This window comes from Anolis sagrei, chromosome 6, assembly GCF_037176765.1.
Source record: "Anolis sagrei isolate rAnoSag1 chromosome 6, rAnoSag1.mat, whole genome shotgun sequence".
NCBI classification, from domain to species: Eukaryota; Metazoa; Chordata; class Lepidosauria; order Squamata; family Dactyloidae; genus Anolis; species Anolis sagrei.
The window spans coordinates 87,933,301-87,958,619 of record NC_090026.1 but is presented as its reverse complement, the minus strand read 5'-3'; the positions used below and the strand labels follow the sequence as shown (position 1 = coordinate 87,958,619).

Below are 25,319 nucleotides of genomic sequence, written 5' to 3'. Positions count from 1 at the left end.
TACCTTTTGCTTGGGCAGCAGAGCTATGAGAATATCCAAGGGATAGCAATGCCATTTCAATCAGCTGGTTGAATAGCATGTCCTTCCTTACTAAAACAAATTCTGCATGTTCTTCTTTGCAATCATACTCAATGGAGTTTTCATAATGTTCCACTACACAGAAAACTGGAAGCATGGTTCCTGTAATAATAATTTTAATAAATCAAAATTATGAGAAATATTTACGTGTATCTTTTCGAATGAGTGATAAATGAAATATTATGCAGGTAAATCCTGTCCAGAGATTCCTGTCAAATACAGGCTATTTCATATACTTACATTTAATAAATGTTATAACAGGTGTTAAGTCTGCTATAGAATGCAATATCTATTTGCAAAAATAATAAGTTTGCTTGCAGAAAAATAATATTGGTTGTCCCTATCCTATCTGATTTGTTGTGAGAGTCTGCAGTGTGACTACTTAAATATGTACTGCAGAAGCCTTTAGAGTAAGCCATTGAAATGCCATCTACATAATTCTGTTTACAATAAAACTTCCTTAGTTGTGCCAAAAATACTGAATTCCTACTTGTTACAAAATTCACCTTTGCCTGGCTATTCTTCAAGTTTCCCATTCACAAAACAATGTAAGAAAAAACCGAAACCCAACCTAATGCTAATTCATTTTATTGTTTGGAAATAAGCAGAACACACCCATACAACAAGAAAAATACTGAGAAAAATGCTTACAGTAATATTTCCTATTTAAGGAAGACCAATGTATTCTTGTTATATGTACTTTCCAACAGCAATAACATTGTGCCACTCTTCAATTACTCCCTTTTATGGTGATTTGATCCCAAAAGTCAGTATGTATATAAATTGTACATTAGATATTTCTCAGAGGGACTCTGTCACTGAAACATTGTAGAAAATTTAAACATAAAAGCTTCTGTGATTCTTACAAATTAAGGTTTTTATCCATTTTGACTTAGTTTGAGTTTAGTATAGAAGATGAATAGATCTGTCTGAATGCATAAAATATAGAAAAGAGCTGTTCTCATGAAATTATAAGCAAAGGGGAAGTAGTATGTAAGAATAACCCCTACATCTGCTAAATCATCAATGAAATTCTGACTGTCTTCTGTGATGGGGATGTCCCTCGCCAAACAAGAAGTGAAAGGGTTAAACAGCTGCTGCACAGGAGCTGTCTCATGGCATGATGCCAGAAGGGCATACTCTTTAGCATAAATTATGGCAAAGGTTACTTTAACAGGGAGTCTAAGATCGCCAATTACTCCTATAACATTAATGCCCCTGTAAGCACTGCCCTCTGCATTTACAGAAGTCATATAATCCTGTAAAGATATATAACAGCATATTACACTTGTAAAGGTGATTTATGGATGACATCAAAGTAACTTTCACTAGAATCCCTTTATACTCTTAAACAGTAGAGGATTGCAATGAATATGACCATTTGAAGTACATCTGCAGTGAGCTAGGAAGTCAGTGCCTGGCAAACCAACCCCTTCAGGCTCGTTAAGAAAAGTGCACAAACTCTCTCTACTTTGCTGAATAGGCTCAGCATGAAACATAAGCCTAACACTTGCCAGTATTTTGCATCTCATAGTAAAACAACCAGCAAGAATAAAAGGAGGCAAGTACCAGTGTTATAATGTAAACTGTTCCTTTCTCCTTGGTTCCGTTTTCTGAATTTAAAGATTGCTTCATGATTATGTACTGACCCATCAAAACAAAAATAGAGCATCATGTGAGCAAAAGAGATAGGTCTGGAACCACTATTTTAGAAAGTAGCTGCAGAGTCTACACAGATTCATATGCTTCATACTTTAAAAATACAATGCATACGCTTAGTCCATTCCTTCCTTCCACTGGCTACTAAAAACAAATTGCATTCTTAGAATTTTTTTAAAAGTCAGTGTCTCATTTCAAATACCCCAAATTGAACTGAGAGAAGTACATCGTAATTATATTTTATATTGTAATTGTAAAGTGAACTTGATGTGTGTGTATTTGTGTGGAAGGCCTGCAAGTCAATGCACCAAAAATAAAAGTTTTGCTTTTCAAAGAGGCTACAACTATCAAAAGGTATCATCTGACTGACTACAGATGATACTTTAAAAGTCCATAGCTTATCAGTAGTGTCAAATGTAAAAAATGTTACACAGGAGACCACAATCTCAGTTTAGTTGATCACTTTTGCAAGTATTTGGCAAGGACTCCAAGTGCAGCAACTTTATAACCTTCTATATTCAAGGGGGAAAGCAGTGGTCAGTGTTCAAGCTAAAAATACAGCATGATTTAAACCTGAAGGCAGTGTTAGAGGTTTTGCTGAAGGTTTATGAGTCTATGTAAACAGCACGTCTGCCATAAGAAGCAAAGAAGTCTGTAGAATCCTTGTCTAAAACTGTCCTGGCATTAAAGTTTGCTGTGCAAATATCACATAATACCAGAGACAGCTGAAATCTCCTATTTAGGAATTTATGGAACTTATATGTTTGCAGGCGTCAGAAAGTCTTTTTTTATACAGCCATAGTGCTTTACAGTGTAATATTAATGCACTCTGTTTAAAAAGCAGCAATAAATTATATTTTTAATGCCTTACCCCGGCTTTCTTAAGATGCATACATTCTTGGCAAACAATCAATAAATAGGGTAATCATGAGCAGAGGCCAAAGAATTTGCTGAAGTGCTGTTTTTCCATTTTTAATAGATAGAGATCTAACAATACGGACTGCTGTGTCTGTTCATTTTAGGATCAATATATTCTTTGTTTTCGCCAATCCAAGGGAAAAAATAAATGATTGTATGATAAATGTTATGCATCAGAATAAAATGCCAGTGCCTTCTAACTTTGTGTGTTTAATTGTCTTAGTGAATGCTATACTTTCCTTTGCAAGAAGAAATCTCAACTATAAACATGAAATAATTATACTGAAAAAACTAGTGTTAAAACAAACGTCAAATGATATGCAATATATCTGGACTTAAATTAACATGACTGTGTGATCCAAAAAGATGATGCATGCTATTAATTTTAAAATAATCATAATATAAACACAGCTACAAATACACAAATATCACAATCAGTCACTGGCTATAAAAGCATTTTTGTCTTGTGAGAAAGTCTAATTACAGTAAACCAGTCACTGAATAATATGACACCCAAGTTGTTCATTGCTTAGTAATGAATTGTACTTAAGGAAACAAAGTGCAAAAAAATGGTCACCATAAATGGATTTTCTACTGAGCACCCTGAAAAAGGAGAGCTGTATTGCTTTCTTGAAGCAAAGGAGCAAATACTTTAGACATGCTCTTGACCTTCCAATTTTGGACTCATGTCAAAAGTGGCAGTAGAAATATAGCTTTTTCCAAAAATCTGTTATTCATTTGAATGCTATAAAAGTGTTCTGCTCAACAAGACATGAAGAAAGAGTCAATTACAAGGGTTATCTTTGACAGTATTGTTTGATTTCAATATACCTTTAAATAATTTGGAAGTGTTATCGCTTTTTTATTAAAAAGACTCCACCCCAAAATAAGCAAGATGCGCCACCCAAGCATGCAGTTCAATCTTCCAAGTGCCACTTCCATTAGAATTAAGGATCAGATATTTGTAGAACAGAAACATAATAGTTATGCAAAATGTTGGAAATATGTTTTTTCCTAAAAGACAACCTATATTATTTAAAAAATAATGTTCCAAAATCAGAATTATTGTGTTACCTTTTCTAGCATGTGTTTTCATCAGGTGTCCAGAGTGTTTTAAAGGTACTCCTTGCATTTTAGTTCCTGTACTTCCAAGTCTTCCTCTTCCTAATGGGCTCCCATTCTGCTCCAAGCGGGCAATTTTGGCTGGTGGACCCTTCGGATCACTTACATTGTTAGACATTTCTGAATGTTCGTTCCCCTGAGTTGTCTCGTTCAAATGATCCATACTCAGTCCCGCCTCTAAAGATCACCTGCCATGATTTAAAAAAATATATGTGTTGTATACGCGTGCGTAGTTTTATGTAGGCAGCTTTACACATGTACATAATACATCTGTATAGCATGTTCACATAGTATTAAATGTTCCTTAAGAAAAAAACACATCATGAAATTTACTTGTCAAATTAGTTGTCAGTTTTAAGGGTTTCTTAACCTACAATAAATGCTAACCAATATATGGAATTATATTGTAGGAATTCAGGAGTGAGAATAGTAGGTGTAACGTTTCAGTACCATTCACAGATGAGTATACCTGCTGCTACAGGTCTCTTATGTGTATGTCCTATGGTCTTGACATAAATTCCATATTCATCAAAATATTTCAGTTTAATAAAGGAAAGATGTTGTTTACATAAATCCATAGGAAAAAGAAGGATGGAAACTTTAGCTAAGCATGCAACAGATTACTAATATGATTTTTCATGCATGTGTGTACACATACACAAACATTTTCACAGATAATGCAAAACCTTAAATTGGCAGTCACTAGGCATGATAGTTAATGTATTTAACCGTATTTCTTTAGTCAAAATTTGACCAACATCAAATAAAGATGTAGATTTTTGTTTTCATGTTACATGGAACAGAATAAAATGCTGGCTCAACTATGTCTTGATATAAAAATCATAAGAAAAAAACCACAAAAGCTTCTTTAAACAATCAGGTTTTTTTTGGTATCAATTTAAAAACCTTTCAGCACCTATGAAATAATTGTGATGTATACTAGCATACCAGTAGAAACATGGAATAGAAAAAACCAAAGCTATGTATAACTTTAGATTGGTAGTGAAGTATACAGAACTGCTTTTGAAATATCAATATTTCTACCATGATTGATCTTTTTATAAAATTACTGTCATGTTCCAGATCACATAGTACATATCACAGATAACCACTGAGTCTTATAATAATGACATACCGGAAGAAACAGAATGAAGATAGAGGGAAATACTGTTGACTCTTCGAAAATGAGTGAAAGGATTTGGTCGTACTTTTATTCTAAATTGATTCTTACTTCCCAAGTGTAATAGGCTATCTGACACTTCTCCTCACTACGATTTAACAATAATGCCTGCTCAATTACTTATGCAGCATGATCACTAAGAACAGGTGACCAGTCAATTGTGATGCAATACTTACATTATTGGGTATTAAAATAAAAATATGGGGTGAGGAATTGCACAACAACGTAAGGCATTAACCCATTAATAGGCACTTTTGAGCACATAGGAAATCTATCACTTTTTCAGCTTCATTAAAATCTTCATTTTGCTAGAGACGCTATATATTCCCCTTCTAATTTGTTTCTTGTTTAATCATTGGCTGCTTTGCCTTTCATAAAAAGTGTGCTAATCCGTAGGTTTAGAAGCAACCTTAAGAATGCCAGCTGAATAACTATAAAGTTTGGAATATAATGGTTATTTATCCTTACACTCTAGGGTGACATGCTGAGAACCAAAGGTTTACCGTTGATTGTGGTCCCATCTGTTTTTGGTTATGAGTCTCATTAACAATAAATATGCCTACTTTAATCACTTTTTTTAATCAAGATTATTCTTTTTCATTACATTAACTGCTGTTTAACCTAAAACTGCGCATCTAAATTACTAACATCGACTTTGTTTGGCATTACTTCTCCAAAACACTTTGTTTGACACTACTTTTCTATTACTCCATGAGATTTAGTGGATGGCCTCCAAATACCTTGAACAGAAAACAAAAAATCACCTTCACTTCCTATAATTTTTAAACTCACCTGCTTCAAGATTTTTGTTGAAACAACAACAACAAATACGTATCACATGCTTGTTCAACATTACCTAATGTGCAACAAACAATTGTGACAATGGTGATAAGATTACAATTCCTTTTTATGCATATTGAACAAAATAAAATACTAAATAGATCATTCTTCAACACAAATCCATGACATATCTTTTCACTCAGTTGTCTTGCAAAAAGATTGATGTTACAAAGAAAAATTGCAAGCACATAAAACACGAGATTTAGTCATTTAAACTCCTATCCCTAAGGCTAAAGTTCAAAGTGTCCCTCCTGAAAAAGTAATCAACAAGTCAGCATGGCCTGTCTCTTGACAGCTTCATGAACTTAACTATTGTGCCTGGTGATAAAATGACTTTTTGGGTACAAGAGTTGCTCAATCTTAGAGGTATTCAGGGCAAGCACTAGCTTCAACATTTAGTTTCCCAAATGCACTACTACTATGGGACTGTAACACTGTAAACATTTCCAGCATTGAATTCAGTTCTCCAAGCTATGCGTTGACAAGAATAGCCTCCTGTGCCTTCAACACTTTAGGAGTTAGCCCCCTCCCCTTTCTTCCCTTTCCCCTCCTCCTCCTCCCTCCAGATAAACCCCTTAATCACATTTAAGAGAGGCTCTGTTCTTATCCATTCCATATGGCTGTCATAATCCAGGCCAAGCTTTCACTGTGACCTTTTAAAGAGACAAAGAAGCAAAACACTATCTAGAAACAGAAACACTGCAGTTTGAGCAATTTTTTTAAGAAAAAGAACCAAAACTCACCACTTCAAAACTTGACAGCATATAAATAACAGAATCAAAGGAGATTTCCTTTGCAGACCGATGCCTTGAAACAGCAGAATGATGGTTCCTAACTCCTTTTCCACCCCAAAAAACCCTCCCAAAATTAAGGAAAAATTCTCTCTCAAAATTCTATTTTAGGAAGGGGAAGGGGAAATATATAAACCAAACATAACAGCCATGGTAAGAGAGGCAACAAGGACAAAAAATATTAATAAATGAACAAAAATGGAGAATTAGGCAGGCATACAATTTAAGCAGATGGTGTAGTGCTAGCAATAGGAAAGTTTATGTTAAAAATAAAAAGAGTAAAAGTGAAACACATGCTGACCTGTTTCAATCTTCACTGATGTCAAAGAAGTGTAAAGCAGAAAAGGAAGAGGGGAAAGGGGGAAAGCAGGGGGAAAGCTTTTCTGCCTGGTAATTTTTAATCTATCAAGCTTGTCTTACAATGATTTTCTGATAAGACACAGCACATAGAAACAAAGATAGAGCCTCCTGCTCCCCCAAAAAACTAATCCCCAAACTTCCTACATAAAGCCTCTGCAGGGAAAATAAAATACATAACAAAAGCATTAAAAGAGCGTAGAAAAGTTATAAGTTAAAGGCACTAAAATTCAGTTTCACTGCCTTGTTGTTTACTTTTCTTAGAAAATGCAGAGAACCTCTCCTTCCTTATTTATATCCGAAGAGGTTGCTTTGAGGAAGAGAGGAGGGAGGAGGAGGAGAGAGGGAGAACGGAAGGAAACACAGTCAGCATGAAAAGTAAAAACAAAACACTTGGGAGTAGAGGATTTAAAAAATAGGCACAAAAATCTACTTCCGAAGAGTTAGGCAAAATGAAGGATGAAGAGAGAAGAATGAAAGGAAGGAGAGAAAAAGGAAATCAGGTTACCCCAGAAAATATTATTATTATTCATAAATAAATAATAATAATAATGAAAATAAAATCCAGTGATCTTGTTGTCCCCTCGGCTGGCTATGACTGATTTAGGCCGGTTGGGTGGTTGTTGCTGGATGTTACAGAGCTGTGTGTATGAGTGTGTGTCCCCCGGACGTAGCTCGTTTTGCTCGCTCGCTTTCTCTCTCTCTCTCTCTCTCTCTGTCCCCATTAAATTATTAGTTGACTCATCACTCCTCCTCCTGCTCTTGCCGCTGCCGCCGTCCCTCGCTCCTTCCTCTCTTCCTCTCCGCTATTGCTGGCTGCTGCTGCCGCCGCCGCTGCTGCTGCTTCTTCCTCCTCCTCCTCTTCCTCCTCATTTTAATACAAAATAACACCGAAGGCCACCGGGCTTTTATTTCCCCCCTCCTTTTCCCAATATGTATCCAGCCCAAGACAAGGAGGAGGAGGAGGAAGAGGAGGAGGAGGAGGAGGAGGCGGACGTCGCCTCCCTGCTGCTGCCTGGAGCTGTTCCCCGGCGGCCCCGGATCCTCCGACGCGTCCTGGGAGGGAGAGGCACCGAGACGAGGAGGAGGAAGAGGAGGAGGAGGAAGAGGTGGCGGCGGTGGAGTAAACCGAGAGGTGCGGAAGGAGGAGAGGGAGGAACGGGGGGGGGGGGGCGGATCAGGGAAGAAAGGGCACCTAGAAGGGGTGGAAAGAGGAATCGGATTCAAAGGGGGCTGGAGGGTTAAGGCTGGAGGGGGGAGGGGGTTGCAGCCAGAAAGCCCGAAGTGAGTGAGTGGGTGGGGGGAAAGGAGAAGGAGAGAGAGAGAGAGAGATTGGCGAAGGGAGGGGAGAAAGAGAGCGCCGAGGGGTGTGCGGTTTCCGGCACAGGGCGCGCAAGAATTTGTAATCAGCTTGATTAGTGTGAGGCGGCCCTGCATTTATTACACACAATACCCAGAATAACAGGGAGCAGTGAGGGGCATCGGAGGGAGGGAGGAGGAGGAGGAGATGATGATGATGATGATGATGCGGGAAGAGCGCACAGGCGAGGAACAGGGGCGGCGAAGGCCGGAGGGGGCAGCAGAGGGGAGAAAAGGAGCAAGCAAGGGACAGGGACGGCCACGCAAGCGCTCTCCGGACCTATAAGAAGCCGTGCCAAACACACACACACACACACACAAACACCACCTTGCCAACCTAAACGGGCAAAGGCGCACCAACATCAAGGCGGTTATTGTATCCGGACTTGGAAACAAAGTAGAGATCTAGAGAAGGAAAGCATCTGTATAGAGGCAGAGAGATCTGCAATAATCGGGGAAGGAAGGAAGGGGGTGGGGAAGGGAGCAGGTGCACAGCAGACAGAGAGGCGCAAGGGGAGGGGGAGAGGCAGGGATGGAGAGAGCGCCTGTGTGTCAGCACACAGCACAGGTGAACATGCTGCCTTTGAGAAGCACACATTGTATGCATTTCACCCCATTACCAACACATCAGGAGGAGATCTGCAACCCACAAGCCATTTCTGCAGCTCCAAGTCCCAGTTCCCAAGTGGACACAACATTGGGGGAGGAAATGGACATGGAAGCGGCTGCCAGTTCGATCATCCATGAAAGTACTTCTTGAGTCCGAGTTGAACTCCTCCAGCTTTTCATGGGAGTGTGCCACCAATGGACAGGACGAATATCACAAGGGCCCTGATCAAAAAGTAACAGAAGTCAGATTGCACTCCTTTGAATAAGAGATCTGGTGCCAGGAGGATACAGAAGAATGCCTTTCAGCACCAAGACCAGAACTTCATGTCAGGCAGGCACTAAAAAGAGTCACTGCATCTCTAGAGATACTCAGTCTCATAATAATCAGTTGGAGACTATCTTAGCTGAAGTCTGAACATCTGGGATAGTCAGGCCAGAAGTTCCAAAAATGCAGTCATGAGAACTTTCAGTCTTGGCCCAATTTGTTGTTGTCTGCATGTGGAACTTGGAGTGCTTCTGTGAGCTGGCCTGAGTCCCTTCAAGGAGATGATGGCAAGGTACAAATAAAGATGATGATGATTATAGATGGAAATCAGTTTGTTTACATTTATCTACTTCACACTAGAGAATGAATCCACTTTTAACTCTGGTTTCTGCCTCCTGCAGAATTCTGGGGTTTGTAGTTTAGTGAGGCTGCTAAAGACTCCTCCCTAAACTACAAACCCCAGAATTCTGCAGGAGGAAGCAACTGGATTTAAAGTGGATTCATTCTCTAATGTGGTAAGTTTGGGCTTATATGTGAAGTCACTCAATGAAGTCACCCCACTCAATGGAGAAATGGGCCAGATAACTGGAAAAGGCCAAAGTTAGGATTTTTGACACAGTTCGTGTTAACATACACACACTTTCATTCTTTCACACAGAGTTGTTAAAGTGAAAACAGATTACACAGAGGGTAAGAATGTTACTATAGTAAAACCCTTTCTGTCCCTTTTCATTGCTGAATTCATCCAACACAAAGAATATAGTTCTCCCTGTGGGAAATACTTTGGAAATTAGTAACAGTACAAAGACAGTATGGAATTAAGTAGTTATGGAGGCATAACACTTTTGCCACAAAAAAGAACAAACAAATATATAAATCTTATATATTTAGTACACAATGAAAGGTAGAAAGTTATTGAGCCCTGGAGAGAACGTAACACAATACACCTTCCACATGTAGGAATAGGAAGAACCCGTGCTTTGGGACACCAAAGTACTGAAGGTTTGTAAATTATTTATTTGCAATTATAATAATTATAAATATAAACATTATAATGAACAGGCTGTACCAGTTAGAGAAGGAAGCAGGCCACACTGGCACATAGGGGGGAAAGCAAGTCTGCACAAGCTGAGAAGATAAGGCACTAATTTACTGATAGCTAGGACAGGGTGGGGAAGAGAATACAATTTTAAAAAAACTGGCTTTGATTCAGAGACCAGTTAAGCTAGAAAATTTGAAATACCGTACAATTAATCTTACTATATGGATCTTTAGCTCAAAGTAGCTTAATCAAACTAGATCAAACTATGTATTAATAGAGATGTGCGTGTGTATCAGAAACCATGCTTGTTAATACCTCAAAAGTAAATATGTTGTCTTAAAAAAGAAAAATGAGCATGCTGTCATATAAGCTTTAGGAGCTTGCTTAAATAAGCAACAGGGAGATAATTTTTTCATAACATGCAAGATAAAAAATGCAGCATTATAAACTCTGAACAAAGAAAGAGTACAAATTAGTAAATGCTCAGAAAAACAAGTGTATTAAAGATGCACACATTACTATAACACCAGAAGAAAGCATCAAAGGTATACAGAGAAATATAGGCTGACATCTACTGAAGTAAACACAAACACCATAGAGTGTGTGCAGAAAATGGTAATGGGGTGAAATGCATAAAATATTTATAACAGTCAGCAATGCACAGAATAGATTATTGTGTTGGAAATGAAGAGCTCGGTGCTGGAAATACACCAGGGTTATACAATGAAGATATTTTAAGGAGTGCAGCTAAAGGTGGAACAAGTTAACATTCAGGTTGTCTTTGTATATATGAACAGGCACAGGAGATTCTTCACTTACTGCCTCCAACATCAAATGTTAACTGGCACTCATGAAAGGGTCATTGCAAATCAAGCATAGATTTTCAAACTGTTTCATAGTATTTCAAGTACAATTTAAGAGATGTCAAATGGTAAGCAAACAAGTGACAATTTGAGCATGTGCTGGGAATTGGAAAGTGTATGTTACTGCCAAAACCCAATTCTAGAATACTCCAGATGATGTTCTACACATGGGTTTGTGTGATGAAGCAAAGACAGCAGGAAGGATATCAACCCTAGTCTTGGAATCTCTAAAACAACTCAAAACTACCCCAGAAAAGTTAGCGACCCCATTCCAAGGTTACATGCTTGAGGACTGCAACCTTAGATAACAGATCTAATTTCCCTTTTTTACTTAATTCCTTGTGCTTTCCAACATTTCAAAACATTTAAGTCAAATATTTCAGATCATTTTAGGATTATAATTTTGCATAAGGCCCCAAGTCACCTAATGCTGCACGTATGCACTTATGCCTGTTCAGTTCTAGTGCTGTGGATGAATAATGCATGAACTATTTGTTACAAAATAGTCTCAAAGATTTGAGTGAGATTTCAGGTAGATTCTCAGAGGGCAACCTAAAGGGGGATTTCATTTCATAGTGTATAAAATGTGGCCTTCCAGATGTTTTTCAATGGCAACTTCCATTATCTTACAACTGACATGCATTGCAGCCTGACAACATCTGAAAAATGGCAGCTTGACCATCAATTTTGCAGTGTAATCCAGTTTACTTTAAATTGTGGGTACCAATTAAATTTGCATTATTCAAAGTATAGCTAAATTAAAATGTGTGTTACACTAAATAAAAGTCTATTTTTATCTCACCTTTCTCCCAATATAGGTACTCAAGGCAGCTCAAGAAGTTCAGTAGAATAGAAAATTACATATAACATTTGTGCATTTTTTTCGTAATCATATTTAGCATATGATCATCTGAATTTTCTGTATTATGTAAAATATGTAAATCCAGTGGGCCCTTCACATTCACTGGGGTTAGAGGCACAAGACCTGCAAAAGTGGGAAAACCAAATATAAAAAAACTTCTCTAGATTCTCCAGTAGGAGTCTATGGTCAGCGTCTGCCAGAAGTTGACCATAGAATCACACCAAAGAACATAAAATGCATAGAGAAATATTCTCTCTAGTAATCTTTAGTTCTCCCATACAACTCTGTGATCAACGTCCAGCTGAAGATGGCCATATGGTTGCATTGGGGACCCTAGAGATTTCTAGAAAGAGCTTATTAGTCAAATCCATGAATAATCTAATCTGAATAATCAAACACACAAATGCAGAGGGTCAACTATACATACATTTATACCCTGAAGCAACTTTTAGAAGTATCCAGTTATCTACAGATAGTAGAACAGAAGTGTTAAAACACATTCCATCTTTTAAAAACCATGTTTGTTTTAGTAGAGAACAATGATAAATACATCATATAGTAATGAAAATATTTTTTTAAAAATGTTGTCCAAGTAACACTTAAAGGATCTTTTCCCTAATACAATCACTGAGAATAAATTAAGAATGTAAATTGCTAAAATAATAACACTTGAAACAAAGATTATGTACTGTCCTACATGGAGATAAGCAAACATAATTTAAAAGCAATCCAAATTAGTTCCCTAACAATGCATTTATCTCAGTTATCACAAACTGCTTCTCTGAAATATTCGAAAACTGAGAATGCAAATGCATTGGAAAGAAAAGAAACAAGAAATATCAGAGAATATACTGCATGAATCATGGAGTAATATATATGTATTTATTCAGTCATGAGTGTATGACACAACCAACATGTTTGGGAATGCACATACATGTATTAGGCTTGCAAGATTAAATCTTTCTACTGCTGTAATAATAATAATAATAATAATAATAATAATAATAATAACAACAACAACAACAACAACAACAAAACAATTGACTAAAACTCAGATTGCCACTAACTTCAAGGTAAACTAAAAAAATTCTGGAAATGTGGTATATTGAGAAAGGACAACACAAAGTAGGTCAAAGCTCTGCTAAAGTTAACTGGGAAAATATTGGACAGATATTATATGTGTTACAGCCAGCTTTACACAACCTAGAGCCCTCCAGATGTTTGGGATACAATTATAATCAGATCCAGCCACTAAGGCCAATAATGAGGGGTGACAGCAGTTGAAGAAGGCAGCTATAGATATGACTGGATGCATTACCAGATGCACCTGAAATATTACCGGGAAATATTCCAGATAATTCATCCAGAATATCAAAACACCAAAGGTTGGGTTCAGACTAATTTGGTTACAGTTAGCTCCTATTGAATCAATGAGTTGGATCCAAATTTCATCAGAGAAGAACCACAGCAATCAATGGGCTTCAGTTAATAATGTTAAACTTGATTTCAGTGCTAACACACTCTGGATCCAACACAATAACTTAATCTACTTGATCGTGATCTCAGCAAATATGTAATCAAATTATAGAGGAGTGCAAATATTCTCGTAATGAATGAGTTGTTAAATAAGTGTCAGAATGTGACTATTATAGAAAGGAATCACTGACTATCAAGGTCAAGAAATACAGTGTACAGTATAATAAATAAAAGAATAAAGGCTGTAAATGCATCTATTTTGCAGTGACTATAGGCAATTGAGAACTTGAATAATCTCATGTTCTTTTGGGATTTTGATTGGTCCTAAGTCCCAAATTATTTTTGTCATGGAGCAGTATACCTATGTTTGTCTGGAAAAAACTGTTAAAATGGGGGGAAAGTTTACTATGTTATAATAACATGTTATTTAAAAATAAATTGGAAATACTTGACAGTTAAATGTACAAATTGAATAAAATGTACAAGAAGTTGCTGTATTTTCATTTCTAGAAAAAAACAAGACATTGCTTTTTATTAGTATCATAATGAAATGCTATTCTATGTAAACATAGTCAATTACATATATAGTATTTAATTGAAGATGAACTCTGTATATTAAATTCAAATGTATTTTTGATTAGATATATATTATGTAGACAAATAAAAATAAGACTGTTGCAAATAGAATAATGTGTTTTTATTACCTTATAAGGATTTTATACAAGATTATTATTCCAATAAAGATGTATATAATATTGCCTCATGTATTTTGATTAATGTTAGTTACATCCAACTTTGGGCGTGGGGTGAGATGACAGCACTTTTCTTTTAGAACTTAATGTTAGCCATTTGCTTATAGGAGAAAGTTAAAAAGTGACATTGTAAATACACGAAAAAGGCCACATTAGCTGAAGGATCCTGAGACAGGAAATCCAAAAGAATAACATTTTCAAGCTGTGTTGATCAGGCCACTATGATTCTAATTCCTGAAAAATTCCCCTATCTGTGTACCATATACTTAATAAGATGTGAGGAATGGAGTTAATTGTATAGTGCACAAACATATACAAGGCACAAAGGTGTGTGATGTTTTAATAAGTTTTTGAAAAAAAAATTGGAAAAGATTTTTCATGTATTGTAATTTTATTGCTTATACGCTGTATATGATGCTATGGTGTTTTAAATTAAAAACAAAATAATAAAAGTTTTTAAACACTGACTTTTGTGACTTTTGGCCCACTTTGTAGAATCACAGAATTATGGAATAATAGAGTTGGATCATCTAGTCCAACCCCCTGCCATGCAGGAAATGTACAATCAACTATAAAGGTTACAATATTTCCACATACTAATTTGGTACATACATAATCTAAAAGTGTTTGATTATTTAAGAAGTCTGAAATTATGTATATCAAAAGTGCAGAGAATGTACTTCCATATCATCTACAAGAAAACCGAAGTCTGGTGCACACTTTTATTAAGAAAAATAATCATCAACATTTACAGATACTTGATTTAGAATATGAATTTGCCTTACTATTACTGCTTACACTTACTATGAATTTAACATTGTTTGCCTGACAAGTGTTTTTCTATATTATAATATATAACAGGGCAAGGCATTGACTTGATATAATATTTGTTTAATTTTTTAAACCCCAGGCTGGTTTTAAAGGCTTCAAGACAGGACACCTGATATACTTTGCAGTATCATCTTGCGGCTTCTCTCCATTTTTCAACACCATGATTTCTCCCATGCATATTTCCTACAATGTATCCTAGATGCCATTTCTGCATTGCAAGTCTTAGGCAGTAGTTCTGTGTTGACTTACAGACAAAATTTAACCAGCTACTCAGTAGCAGCAAGAGACCACAGAAGATTAAAATATAGAGACCAAAAGACACAGAACTGTGTCATTCACATCAGAAGTTCATTCAGTTCCTCCTCTTACAATGTAATACATATCAGCTTCTGCCAGGAATGTATTGTATATTCAATATAAGGCAAACAGGCTAATCTTTATGCAGAAGAATAAACTGAAATGAAATACCTATACCATATTTAGTAGACACTGGAAGTGACAGCATTCAAAACTAATGAAAAGCACTTCAGCCTCACTGATTTTAAAGTGGACAATATAAATCAAAGAAACTTCAAAAGCAATATATTTGTATTAGTATCCTAGAATAAAAGGAGGGACGTCTTTGTCTGTGAAATAGTACTTGCTTTTGTGGACCCACTGGGTTAGGATTTTGACACTCAGTCATGGTTAATGCACACTGAAATGGTCAGCTAATATCAATGGGACAAGTAAGTAATGACTATATTAATTCCCATATTAAGAGCAGTTCATATACGTCTCAGTATAATTAAATCTGGATGCAACCGCTAATTTAATATCAAAGCAGGGGTGGCTCAACCCATTACTCAAAGTAAGCATTTGCAGTATAGTTGACTGCCCAGGGGCGCTCTTGAGGCGCTCTTGGGGGGAAACAGACCTTGACATATGCGAGTTGTATTTACTGGGATGTATAGTTCACCTACAATCAAAGAGCATTCTGAACTCCACCAATGATGGAATTGAACCAAATATGGCACACAGAACTCCCACGACAAACATAAAATATATATCAGTGATTGGTTGGGGGGGGGGGGTGCCAAAATACTGTTTGTTTACCGTTGAAAATTACCTAGGGCCGTCTCTGTATCAAAGTGATGTGTTTAACTGTTCTCTGCCTTTAACATCCATACTACAACTGGACAGCAATACAGTGGGCCCAGGGTTTGGTTCCAAATGACGCATTAATACCAAAATCTGGGGATGCTCAAATCTCATTATATATAGTGACATACTGTAATAAAATATAAAATAAAGATTTGTTCTTTGGAATCCTTTTGGTTTAATATTTTTTCATGGATTATGAAATCCATGGATGCAAAAGTCACAGAGCGAGCCAACTATATAACATCACAATATAGCATGTCATAATTCCCCTCTTACCTAAAAATAATCACAATAAGGATAATAATGACAGCTAAGCTACAATAACAATCATGTTGTTATTGCTGCAGCAGGTAGTTTGGTAGGAATATAGTAAAGATATATGAATTGATACATCTAGTGATAACACTGACTGGTGACCGCCCATGGCATTCCAATCTTTTTTCTTGCCCTACCTAAAGATAACACAGATAAAGACTGGGATCTTTTGCATGCAAAGCATGTGCCCTAACCACTAAATACATCCACTCCTATACTGCTGAACCTAGTGCTTGTTGTGGTTGTTTCTATGCTGAATAGGGATTTGACCCTTGCTCTTCAGAGTCATACTTCAAAATTTAAACCATTATACTATGTGACACTCAAACCTAGTGCTATGTCTATCCAAAACCTTTTGATCTTGGTATTAGCAATGCTGGATTTCTTTCAAACTGATTGCAAATAGCTTGTATTAAAATGTGATAACCTTTTTTCTGAGACAATAGTGTCAAACAGAAAGAACTGCAAATTCTACACCTTGGTAATTCATTGATGATAATAATGGTGAATTCCTTCATTATGTATCTGCCCCTTGTAAGAGCAGCAAGGCAGTTATCAATGTTTAAGGCTTTAATTGTTTTGAAAACATGTAATATCTACAGTGGAGTGGAGTAAAACAAGTTGGGATTACAGACATTTAAAAATGTTAAGTAATTATTTCTCTATTGATGAAGAGCCCTTAAATGGAGAAATGACATTATATTTAGTTCACAAATTACTAAAACACTAAGTGTCAATTAAGCTTTTTGGGATTATGGAGTCCTGGAGCATGATAGCAAGAGAAACTCTAAAACTAAAGGCATGTAGGCTATGGGTGAAGCTGGGTCAAGCTTGTAAAACTACTATTGCTCTTCTGTGGTTATTTTCTTTTTGCTGGTGAGACTACTAACCCCAATTCCATTCCTGATTTTCTTGGATGGTCTCCTTCAGCCCTCCGCACCATAGTCTACTAATTTAGAGAGAGGTTTGTATACTGCTCAACACAGGAAGAAAGCATTTAGATTGCTCCCTCTTAGTTTAAATCTAAGAAATTAGGGAAACAAATAAATATTCACTATCTATGAATTGTTAAAGAGTACAATTTTTCCCAGCACCTGTCTTCAAAAGATCACATTGTGAAGTTCCCGTGGGCTGACCATATCACAAGAAAAAGATTGCACCAGCCATTCAGACTGGCACACATCTCCAGTTAACATACCTTTTTTTTCAGAAGTGCCCCACTCTTCTAACATATATTTAAGTGCCATACTGGGAATTACTAAATATAGTTTGAATGCAAATTAATGGGTAGGTAGTGTTGTATAATAAGCAGGTTTTCTAGATGAAAAACAACTAATCCTTAGAACAGCTTAGTTCCTTGTTTATCTGTATTTAAAGGTATTTTTTTCAAACATCATATATCTTAGATAATGCAATATTTCATAATGAAGGGCAATAACAATATTGTCATTTCCAGGCACTAGATAATAATTAGACTGAGCACTGAAGTTAATAGTTATAAGAGAGCATGAGATTTTAACATCTATTTTGGAAGACAATGTTGAGTTTGGAGAAATTTAGTCACATTTTTAATTCTAGTCTTTGCCAGTATACTCAACAGTATTTTTTAAACGAAAATATGAGTTAGGCAGCAGGATTGTAATATTTCACTGAAGTGTTTAAACTTCAATATACTAGTCTCATGTATATTCCTGCACATGTTATATAAAATGTGGGATCAGATAAAACTAGTAGGATCCTAAATATACACATATTGAAGAGGATATGCTATCCTTATCATTTTTTTCAGGTGATACAAATCTGACATTAAGTAACAAACACATTGGAAAATAAGAATATAATTCAAAATGACCTTGATAAATAAAAAAACTGGAATGAAATTTATAAAATGAAATTCAGTAGAGAAAAATGCAAAATTCTACATTTTGGTCACAAAAATCAAATGCTTGGCACAGCAGTACAACATGTAAAGTACTTTTCTGAAGTACTTTGGTCTGTTATGAATATCTCATTTTTAAAGACTATAGACAAGTTGGAGCAGGTCCCAAGAGGGGCAGTGAGGATGAAGTAAGTATGGAGAACAAATCATATGAGAAGAGGTTGAAGAAGCTGATCAGGTTCAGCATGGTGAATACAAGACTAACAAGATATGATCACAGTCCATAAATACCTCAAAAGCTGCCACTAAGAGGAGCTTCTTCTCTACTGCCTCAGAGTGTTGAACTTGGTCTAATGGTTTGAAGCTATAGGACGACAAATTTTGATTGAATATTATAACACTTCTTGACTCTGAGAGCAGTTCAGCAATAGAACCAATTGTCTAGAGAGTTGTTGGGATGTGCTGTCTTCAAAAAGAGCCTAGACAGCTGCCTGCTGGGGATGCTTTAGCTGGAGATTTTACATGGAGAAAAGGCAATTAGGCCTCTTATGTAATTCTATTATGAAATATCCCAGTGGTCAGAACCCATAGGATGAAGTCTTTCCCCAACACTATCTTTTTGGATCTTAGCAGTGGGATGTCTCTGGTATGTGTTCTGGTCATAGAATCAAAAACAATATCAAAACCATCCACAGACTTCAAAACAATCAAATAATGTCACATTCCAACACAAGGTTCGTGTTGGGCAACTGTATTGGATGGTCAGGACTCAATACTCCTCCTGCAGGCCATGGCCTCTCCCCTACCCAGCATGCCAAAACACCTCTATTGCCATTGTAGTTTCTCTCAAAATGGCAACTGAAAGTTATTTTGTGTCAATTCTAGTCATCATTTTGAGAAAGACTACAAAAAAAAAAAAAGATATTCGGATATGGTGCAATTCTGGAGTTCGCACTCACTCCAAACAGTACCCAACATGCAAAACATTATTGCACTCACATTACCTAGAAATAAATTGTTAAAAAATGATGGTTTTTAAAAGCCCTATCTGCACTCAAATAATGGTTTGTCTAAGAGCCCTTCCACACAGCCATATAACCCAGAATATCAAGCAGAAAATCCCACAATATCAGCTTTGAACTGGTTTATCTGAGTCCACAGTGCCATATATTTAAAGCAGAAAATGTGGAATTTTATTTAGCTAAGGGAAAGAGGCCTAAGACTGCCTAAAAATGTGATACAACACAGCATCCATTATTACTCTTTCACATTTTATCATTCAGAGACTGCTTCAAGTTTCTTAAGCACCTTGTTTCCTGGGTTCAACTAAGCCATCTGTTTCATGGATGGTCCCAGCCAGTTCAGATTGCTGCTGCTGCTCCTCTTCCTTCTCCTGCTTCTGTCTCTCATAAATATCATTGATGTACATTGATACAAATCTGTCATTGCATTTCCCAGTCATCCAGCTGCAAGAGACAGGATTTAGACTCTTGTCAACCTGTGTGGTCTTGCACCACTCTCAATTTCTTGGTCCCACCTACAAATTTGACTAACTCACTATTAATATCTGATGATGGTATTCATGAATAGATTAAATAATCTTATTCCACTACAGATGTGGGAGTCCTTTCAGTGCTGCAACAACTGTCTACTTATTCCCACGTCTTGTTTCTTGTTCTCTAACTAGCAGTCCATAGAGTCCATAACATTTACTGAATGTCTCCAATCTGCCTTCATCAGGAAGGCAAATAGCCTGCAGAGGGATCTTTTATGAGACTAATTGAGAGAAAGAAGTTTGTAGCTTTCCTGGACTGCATCTGGTGTAGGACACTGAGTCTAGGAACTGACGTCTTTCTATCTCAGTCTAGGAACTGACAACTTTCTATCTCAAAAGTGATACAAGATCACATTTTAATACTAATACAGATTAATACAGCTACGTCTTTCAAGGTAGATAGAAGTAATGCAATAACTATTTTACCAAATCTATGGACTTTTAAACAATACGTCTCCATTTTGAAAGTTTGATGAGGATGGTAGTTAGTTTCTTTCTAACAGTATGTAATTTTTCTTAATTTTGTTTTTCCCTATATATTTCATAATTTTAGCTTTAATCATACTTTGAACCAGTTCATCCAGCAAAGAATTAGGTTGTTAGATTTGAAATTTCTTGCACATCCTACAAAAAATGTGTTGCAATAGCTACTCTTTCCTTCAGCAAAGAGATTGCTTGTTTGAAAATTTTTATTTCTTATTATTGTTCTTGAAGAATTCTCAGGTGGCATTCAGACCTGATGACTTCTCAAATGTTTAAATTTATAAACAGTCTTAGAACTTTGTTTCTGGCCACCTCAGTTTTTCTCTTAGTTCTCCATTACCTTTCCTCACAAAAAGAAATTTCAGGAATGGTATTGTCCAATAAATAGTTTTTGTTACATAGTTATTTAATGGGTACTTAAATACAGGAAGGGGGGGTTGCAATATTTATATTTTTTCTGCCTGAATTATTGCTCCTTTTTATTTTCCTAGTTTAAACTCTGCTTTAACATTGCTGCCTTTTATGGTTTTCTTAACTCTCATTGTTAAGCAAACTGTCATTCTTCTAAACTTGTTTGTATCTCTCCTGTTCTGTGGACTACATTTTGGTTAAACTTTGATTATAGTGGTTTTAAATAGTTAGTTTATTTGAGTCTCCATTGTGATTATTCTTTTCGACTTTCTCACATTTTTGAGAGGTTTGCTATTTTAAAATTAAACATAGCCACATTAAATTTCTGGGAAGCTTTAATTTTAAAATGTATGTTACACAATTCAACTGAGCAACACAACAGAATTTCTCCCTTTTGCTTGATTCATGGCACACTCACGATGAAGTCCAGAAATGCATCCTTTCTACTTGGCTAATCATCTATATGTATATTCAGCAGTAAATCTTCTTGGTAAATATAAGACTATCTAACATGCTTGTCCATCACTATACATTTTATATCGTGCAAGAATTCATCCTGCCAATTCTACTGAGTCTATTGTATGCCCACTATATATTCTGATACCAAGCAGTTCTCCATTTCTGCTTCAGTGTTTCTAACAGTAGTACATAACAGCTATAAGCAGTATTGCTTTTGAAATGTAATTTTTCTGTGCAACATTTTCTATATATTTTGGCCCCTTTACACACCTGCCACATGTTTCTATTTGCATTTTACAGAACCTTTCCCAAGTTGAGAACCATCACTTTTAAGGAATCATTCATTGCTAACATTTCCCATCTCATGCCAGTTTTCTCATTACCACTCCACTGCAATGCAAGTGGAGGCAGACAATGGATAAGGAAGAAGCCCATAGAAGAACAGAGAAATGAAAATACCATATCCAATTTTATTCCCCTTCAGTAGAACACAACTTAGAACACTCTTCCATCCATGTGAAATTGAAGCTTGACTACCAAGGCCCACAATAAAAACCAGACACAATGATACTGAATGCAAAAAATATTGTTTAATAGCTTTCACTCATGATGAGTTTTGGTTCAGCACTACTACTTTCTCCTTATAGCTCCATACAATCAGCAACCAAATGATAAAAACAACTAGCTAGTCATAGTAATAAGCACAAAACATTAAATCCTACTCATACACATACACAAAAAGGAATCTTGATTTTCTTCTTATGACCAATGTAAAGCAGAAATGAATAATACCACCATCGGACTAATATGTCAACAATCAAAGAATTGAATTGTTGCATACTTTTAATTTTTTTCTCACTAGCATATTTCTTTTAACAATATTGCCTGCTAAAAAGGATAGTGGTGTATTTTGGGGTAATTAATTCAGCTGAAGAATACCTGATTTGAATAGTAATTAATTGGAATGGTTAATTGGAAAAGAAAGTCCACCAAAAGTGACTAGGTTCTTTTGTTCTTCCAATTTTAACATCTCTGCATTGACCACTTCAGTTCACACTACTCTGTAACCATGTTTATCACTTGTACATCACCATCTGTTTCAACGGACATGAAGGGTCACTGATTGCGTGAAATTTTGTGGTATACGACCAGTGCCAGTTTTGTTTCCTTTGTATTTTATGCTGGAGCTGGGGAATGTTACAGTGCATCAACTCTAAAAACAACATTGTCAATGTTAATGGATTATGGGAACTGGAGTCTGACAATATCCCAAGGATCACAAATTGCTCACTCCTGTTCAGCAGAGTAAATGCAGCAGTCACAGAATTCTCATATACATTTGTACACAATCTTTTCTGTGCCAGACTGCCCTGTCTGTCCATTATAAACTAGCTAGTAGTTGCAGCAGCACAATTAGTAATATATATTCTATTATATATATATTTAATATATATTAAGTATAATATATGTTTAGTTATGATATGTAGTAAAATATCTATGTGGTATCCTAAACATATTTAATTGGGCATGAAGCTTAATGAGCAACTAATGTGTACAATATTGCTCTGTTTCCTCAAAACAACTTATTTAAAATACAGGGAGGAATAACATTAGCTTACATTTTCTTTTATTCTTTCTCCCTACAGGAACACCTAAAATGGCTAATACGAATATTTCAATATCTTTATATCATTGGGTTAAATATGCTTGAGATTCTGTTATTTATGACCAAACTTTGATTTAAATTCTAAATAATACATTCTAGTCCTATACAAATATACAGTCCGTATCTCTTTTAAAAGGAGTGCAGAATCAGTGTCTTTCAGCTACATTCAATATTGCCCCTGAAATACATAAAAAGACTGACATACTCATCTATGGCCTTTTGAAACCACTACATGGTGTATTTGTGCACATACACCTTAAGGTACTTTATAAGTGACTTTATGAAAAATAAATATATAGCAAGAAATTATTGCTGCTTAATCTCTAGTTGCATGTAATTTACAGCAATAACTGCCTTTGTGGGCAGCTAAGCTAGTTTCTAATCTCTTCTGTTGATATTTTGGTGTTCACTTTTTCCTGGACAGAGAAACCTATATGACTTACATATGAATGTAAACACCTGGGTGCTACTTTCTATTTCCCTAATTCTTTAAAATGTAATTTAACAATGAGTTAGTTAACTCATAAGTTAACAAGGTTTAACTTAACTCAATATGAATTTAGCATTCACCTTAAGTAAGCCATCATAGTTACCTGTGTGCAGATGTGTATTTATAAAAGTTTTAAAATAAATGTACTGTGGCTGAAATTCTATGAAATCCTTAAAGATGTTATGTGTAATCACTGCCAAGAATTGTTTCTGATTTGTGGTCTGCTACATAGCTAACTAGAATAAGTATATCTGCAGCAAAACATATACATTGGTCAATACATGTCTATTGCGTTGTCATTGAAATGTAATATCTACACTGTGTTAACATTGTTCAGCTATGAAGTTCTACATTGCATGCAATTTAAAAGTTAATGTTTTCACAAGGCAACATACCATAGACTCAAAGTCATAATGAGTCTCTAAAATGTAAAGAGAATGTATGAGGAACAGGTAGAAGAAAATTTTGATAGGGAAAAAAACTGCACAAAGATATAAGAAAAGCTGTAAAGTACGTTAGATGTACATAAGAGACAGGTGTTGCACAAACAGGGGAAAAAATCATGAAGCCAAATGAGAAATTTTTAACTCCCAACATCCATCTGTTAAATTTGAATTCATGCATAATTGATTATCCATGACTGATAAGTTCTTTTCTTCCCACCCACCCCCCAAGTATCCTTACACAGGTGTTTAAACATTTCAAGCTAAATCACCATTAAAGGAGGAGGGTATGAGCAAGATGGGGATTAAAAAAAACAATAAGATGGCGTGTCATTTAATAGAGGTGACCTAACTTTTAAAAATTTCAGAACACATGGATATTAAATATTAATAAGCTATTCTGTTATTGTAATAATAAGGTTAAGTAAGCATCTCCATACTAAAAAGGAGGGGAAAAGTGGGAATATCTGCAGGAGACACAGAGATGAGAAGCAAAGGCATAGGGAAAATGTGTCAACAATAAACAAGAGGAAATGAGAAAGAAGGAAAAGATGAAGGTGGAAACTAATCTCTGTGTGTCATTATGACTGCCAGAGTACTGGCAAAGAAGCAGCCTCCTTTTATTTCAATTTTAATCATTTCTGAATTTTAATACCCTGCTTCTTTTGTAATTCTCCTGGCATTCCCCAGAAGCATCCACCCCAGCCAAAACACCAGTGTAAATTAAATGGCACACAATCCACACCACTGATGTAGTCCTTCCAATCAGGTGACCAAAACCAGAAAAGGTAGGTTTGTTTTAAAGTCCCTGCGGATTACTAGCCAATTAACTTAGTATTTTTCACTTTCTTTAATTTTAAAAATAAGGCCAGCAGTTAGCTTACATAGCTATTCACAAAAAATAAATAAATAAAGCAAGCCAGTAGTAATACAATAATCAGTGACCATCAGGGCCTGGAAAAATGAGTTTGCTCTCACTGGCACTAAGGAGCATCACATGATTATTTAATTACAGCTCTAATTTTTGTCTCATGGATGGCAACATATCAACAATTAATAGGGCAAATAGAGGAGACTGCATTTTTAAAGAGACAGAATCCATATGTGAAACACTGTCTGAAAACCAAGCAGGATGGGAGAATATTTGTTCTATATTTCATAAATAATTTGATATCCTTCTTCAGCAACTGCATATATGTAAAAACTAAATAAAGTATGCTTCTTGTAGTTTTTACTAAAAGGTCTCCAGAAAACATGTTTTGGAAGAGATATTAAATTTTAAAGTGTACTTTCAAACAGCAGTAAGATCAAACATGATACAAGGGCCCATTTCCTTTCCTGAATGAACAGCTCAAAAGCAGTAGGTAATAAGAATACAGGGTCAATGGAAACGAAACCATATGGTTACAAGGTGATCACACTTTGAACTGTGCCTAGAGAGCTTCTAGGAAGAGGCTACACCTTTTGTAGC

The 25,319-nt window shown here is 36.0% G+C and overlaps 1 protein-coding gene across 12 annotated transcripts in view; it reads right to left on the bottom strand.

The window, feature by feature from the left end:
* SATB1 (SATB homeobox 1) overlaps nucleotides 1–25,319 on the bottom strand; it is a 126,323-nt gene that overhangs the window by 90,809 nt on the left and 10,195 nt on the right. For 3 of the 12 annotated variants that reach the window (XM_060781956.2, XM_060781960.2, XM_060781961.2), the window contains exons 1-3: nucleotides 6,541–8,002; nucleotides 3,730–3,965; nucleotides 4–180 (exon numbers count right to left, since the gene is read on the bottom strand). In XM_060781956.2, coding sequence (XP_060637939.2) covers nucleotides 4–180; nucleotides 3,730–3,940 — 388 coding nt within the window. In that variant the 5' untranslated portion in view covers nucleotides 3,941–3,965; nucleotides 6,541–8,002. Of the gene's footprint in view, nucleotides 1–3; nucleotides 181–3,729; nucleotides 3,966–6,540; nucleotides 8,007–25,319 lie in introns of those variants that run through there. The other 9 variants (XM_060781958.2, XM_060781957.2, XM_060781959.2 and 6 more) reach the window with 5 other exon arrangements.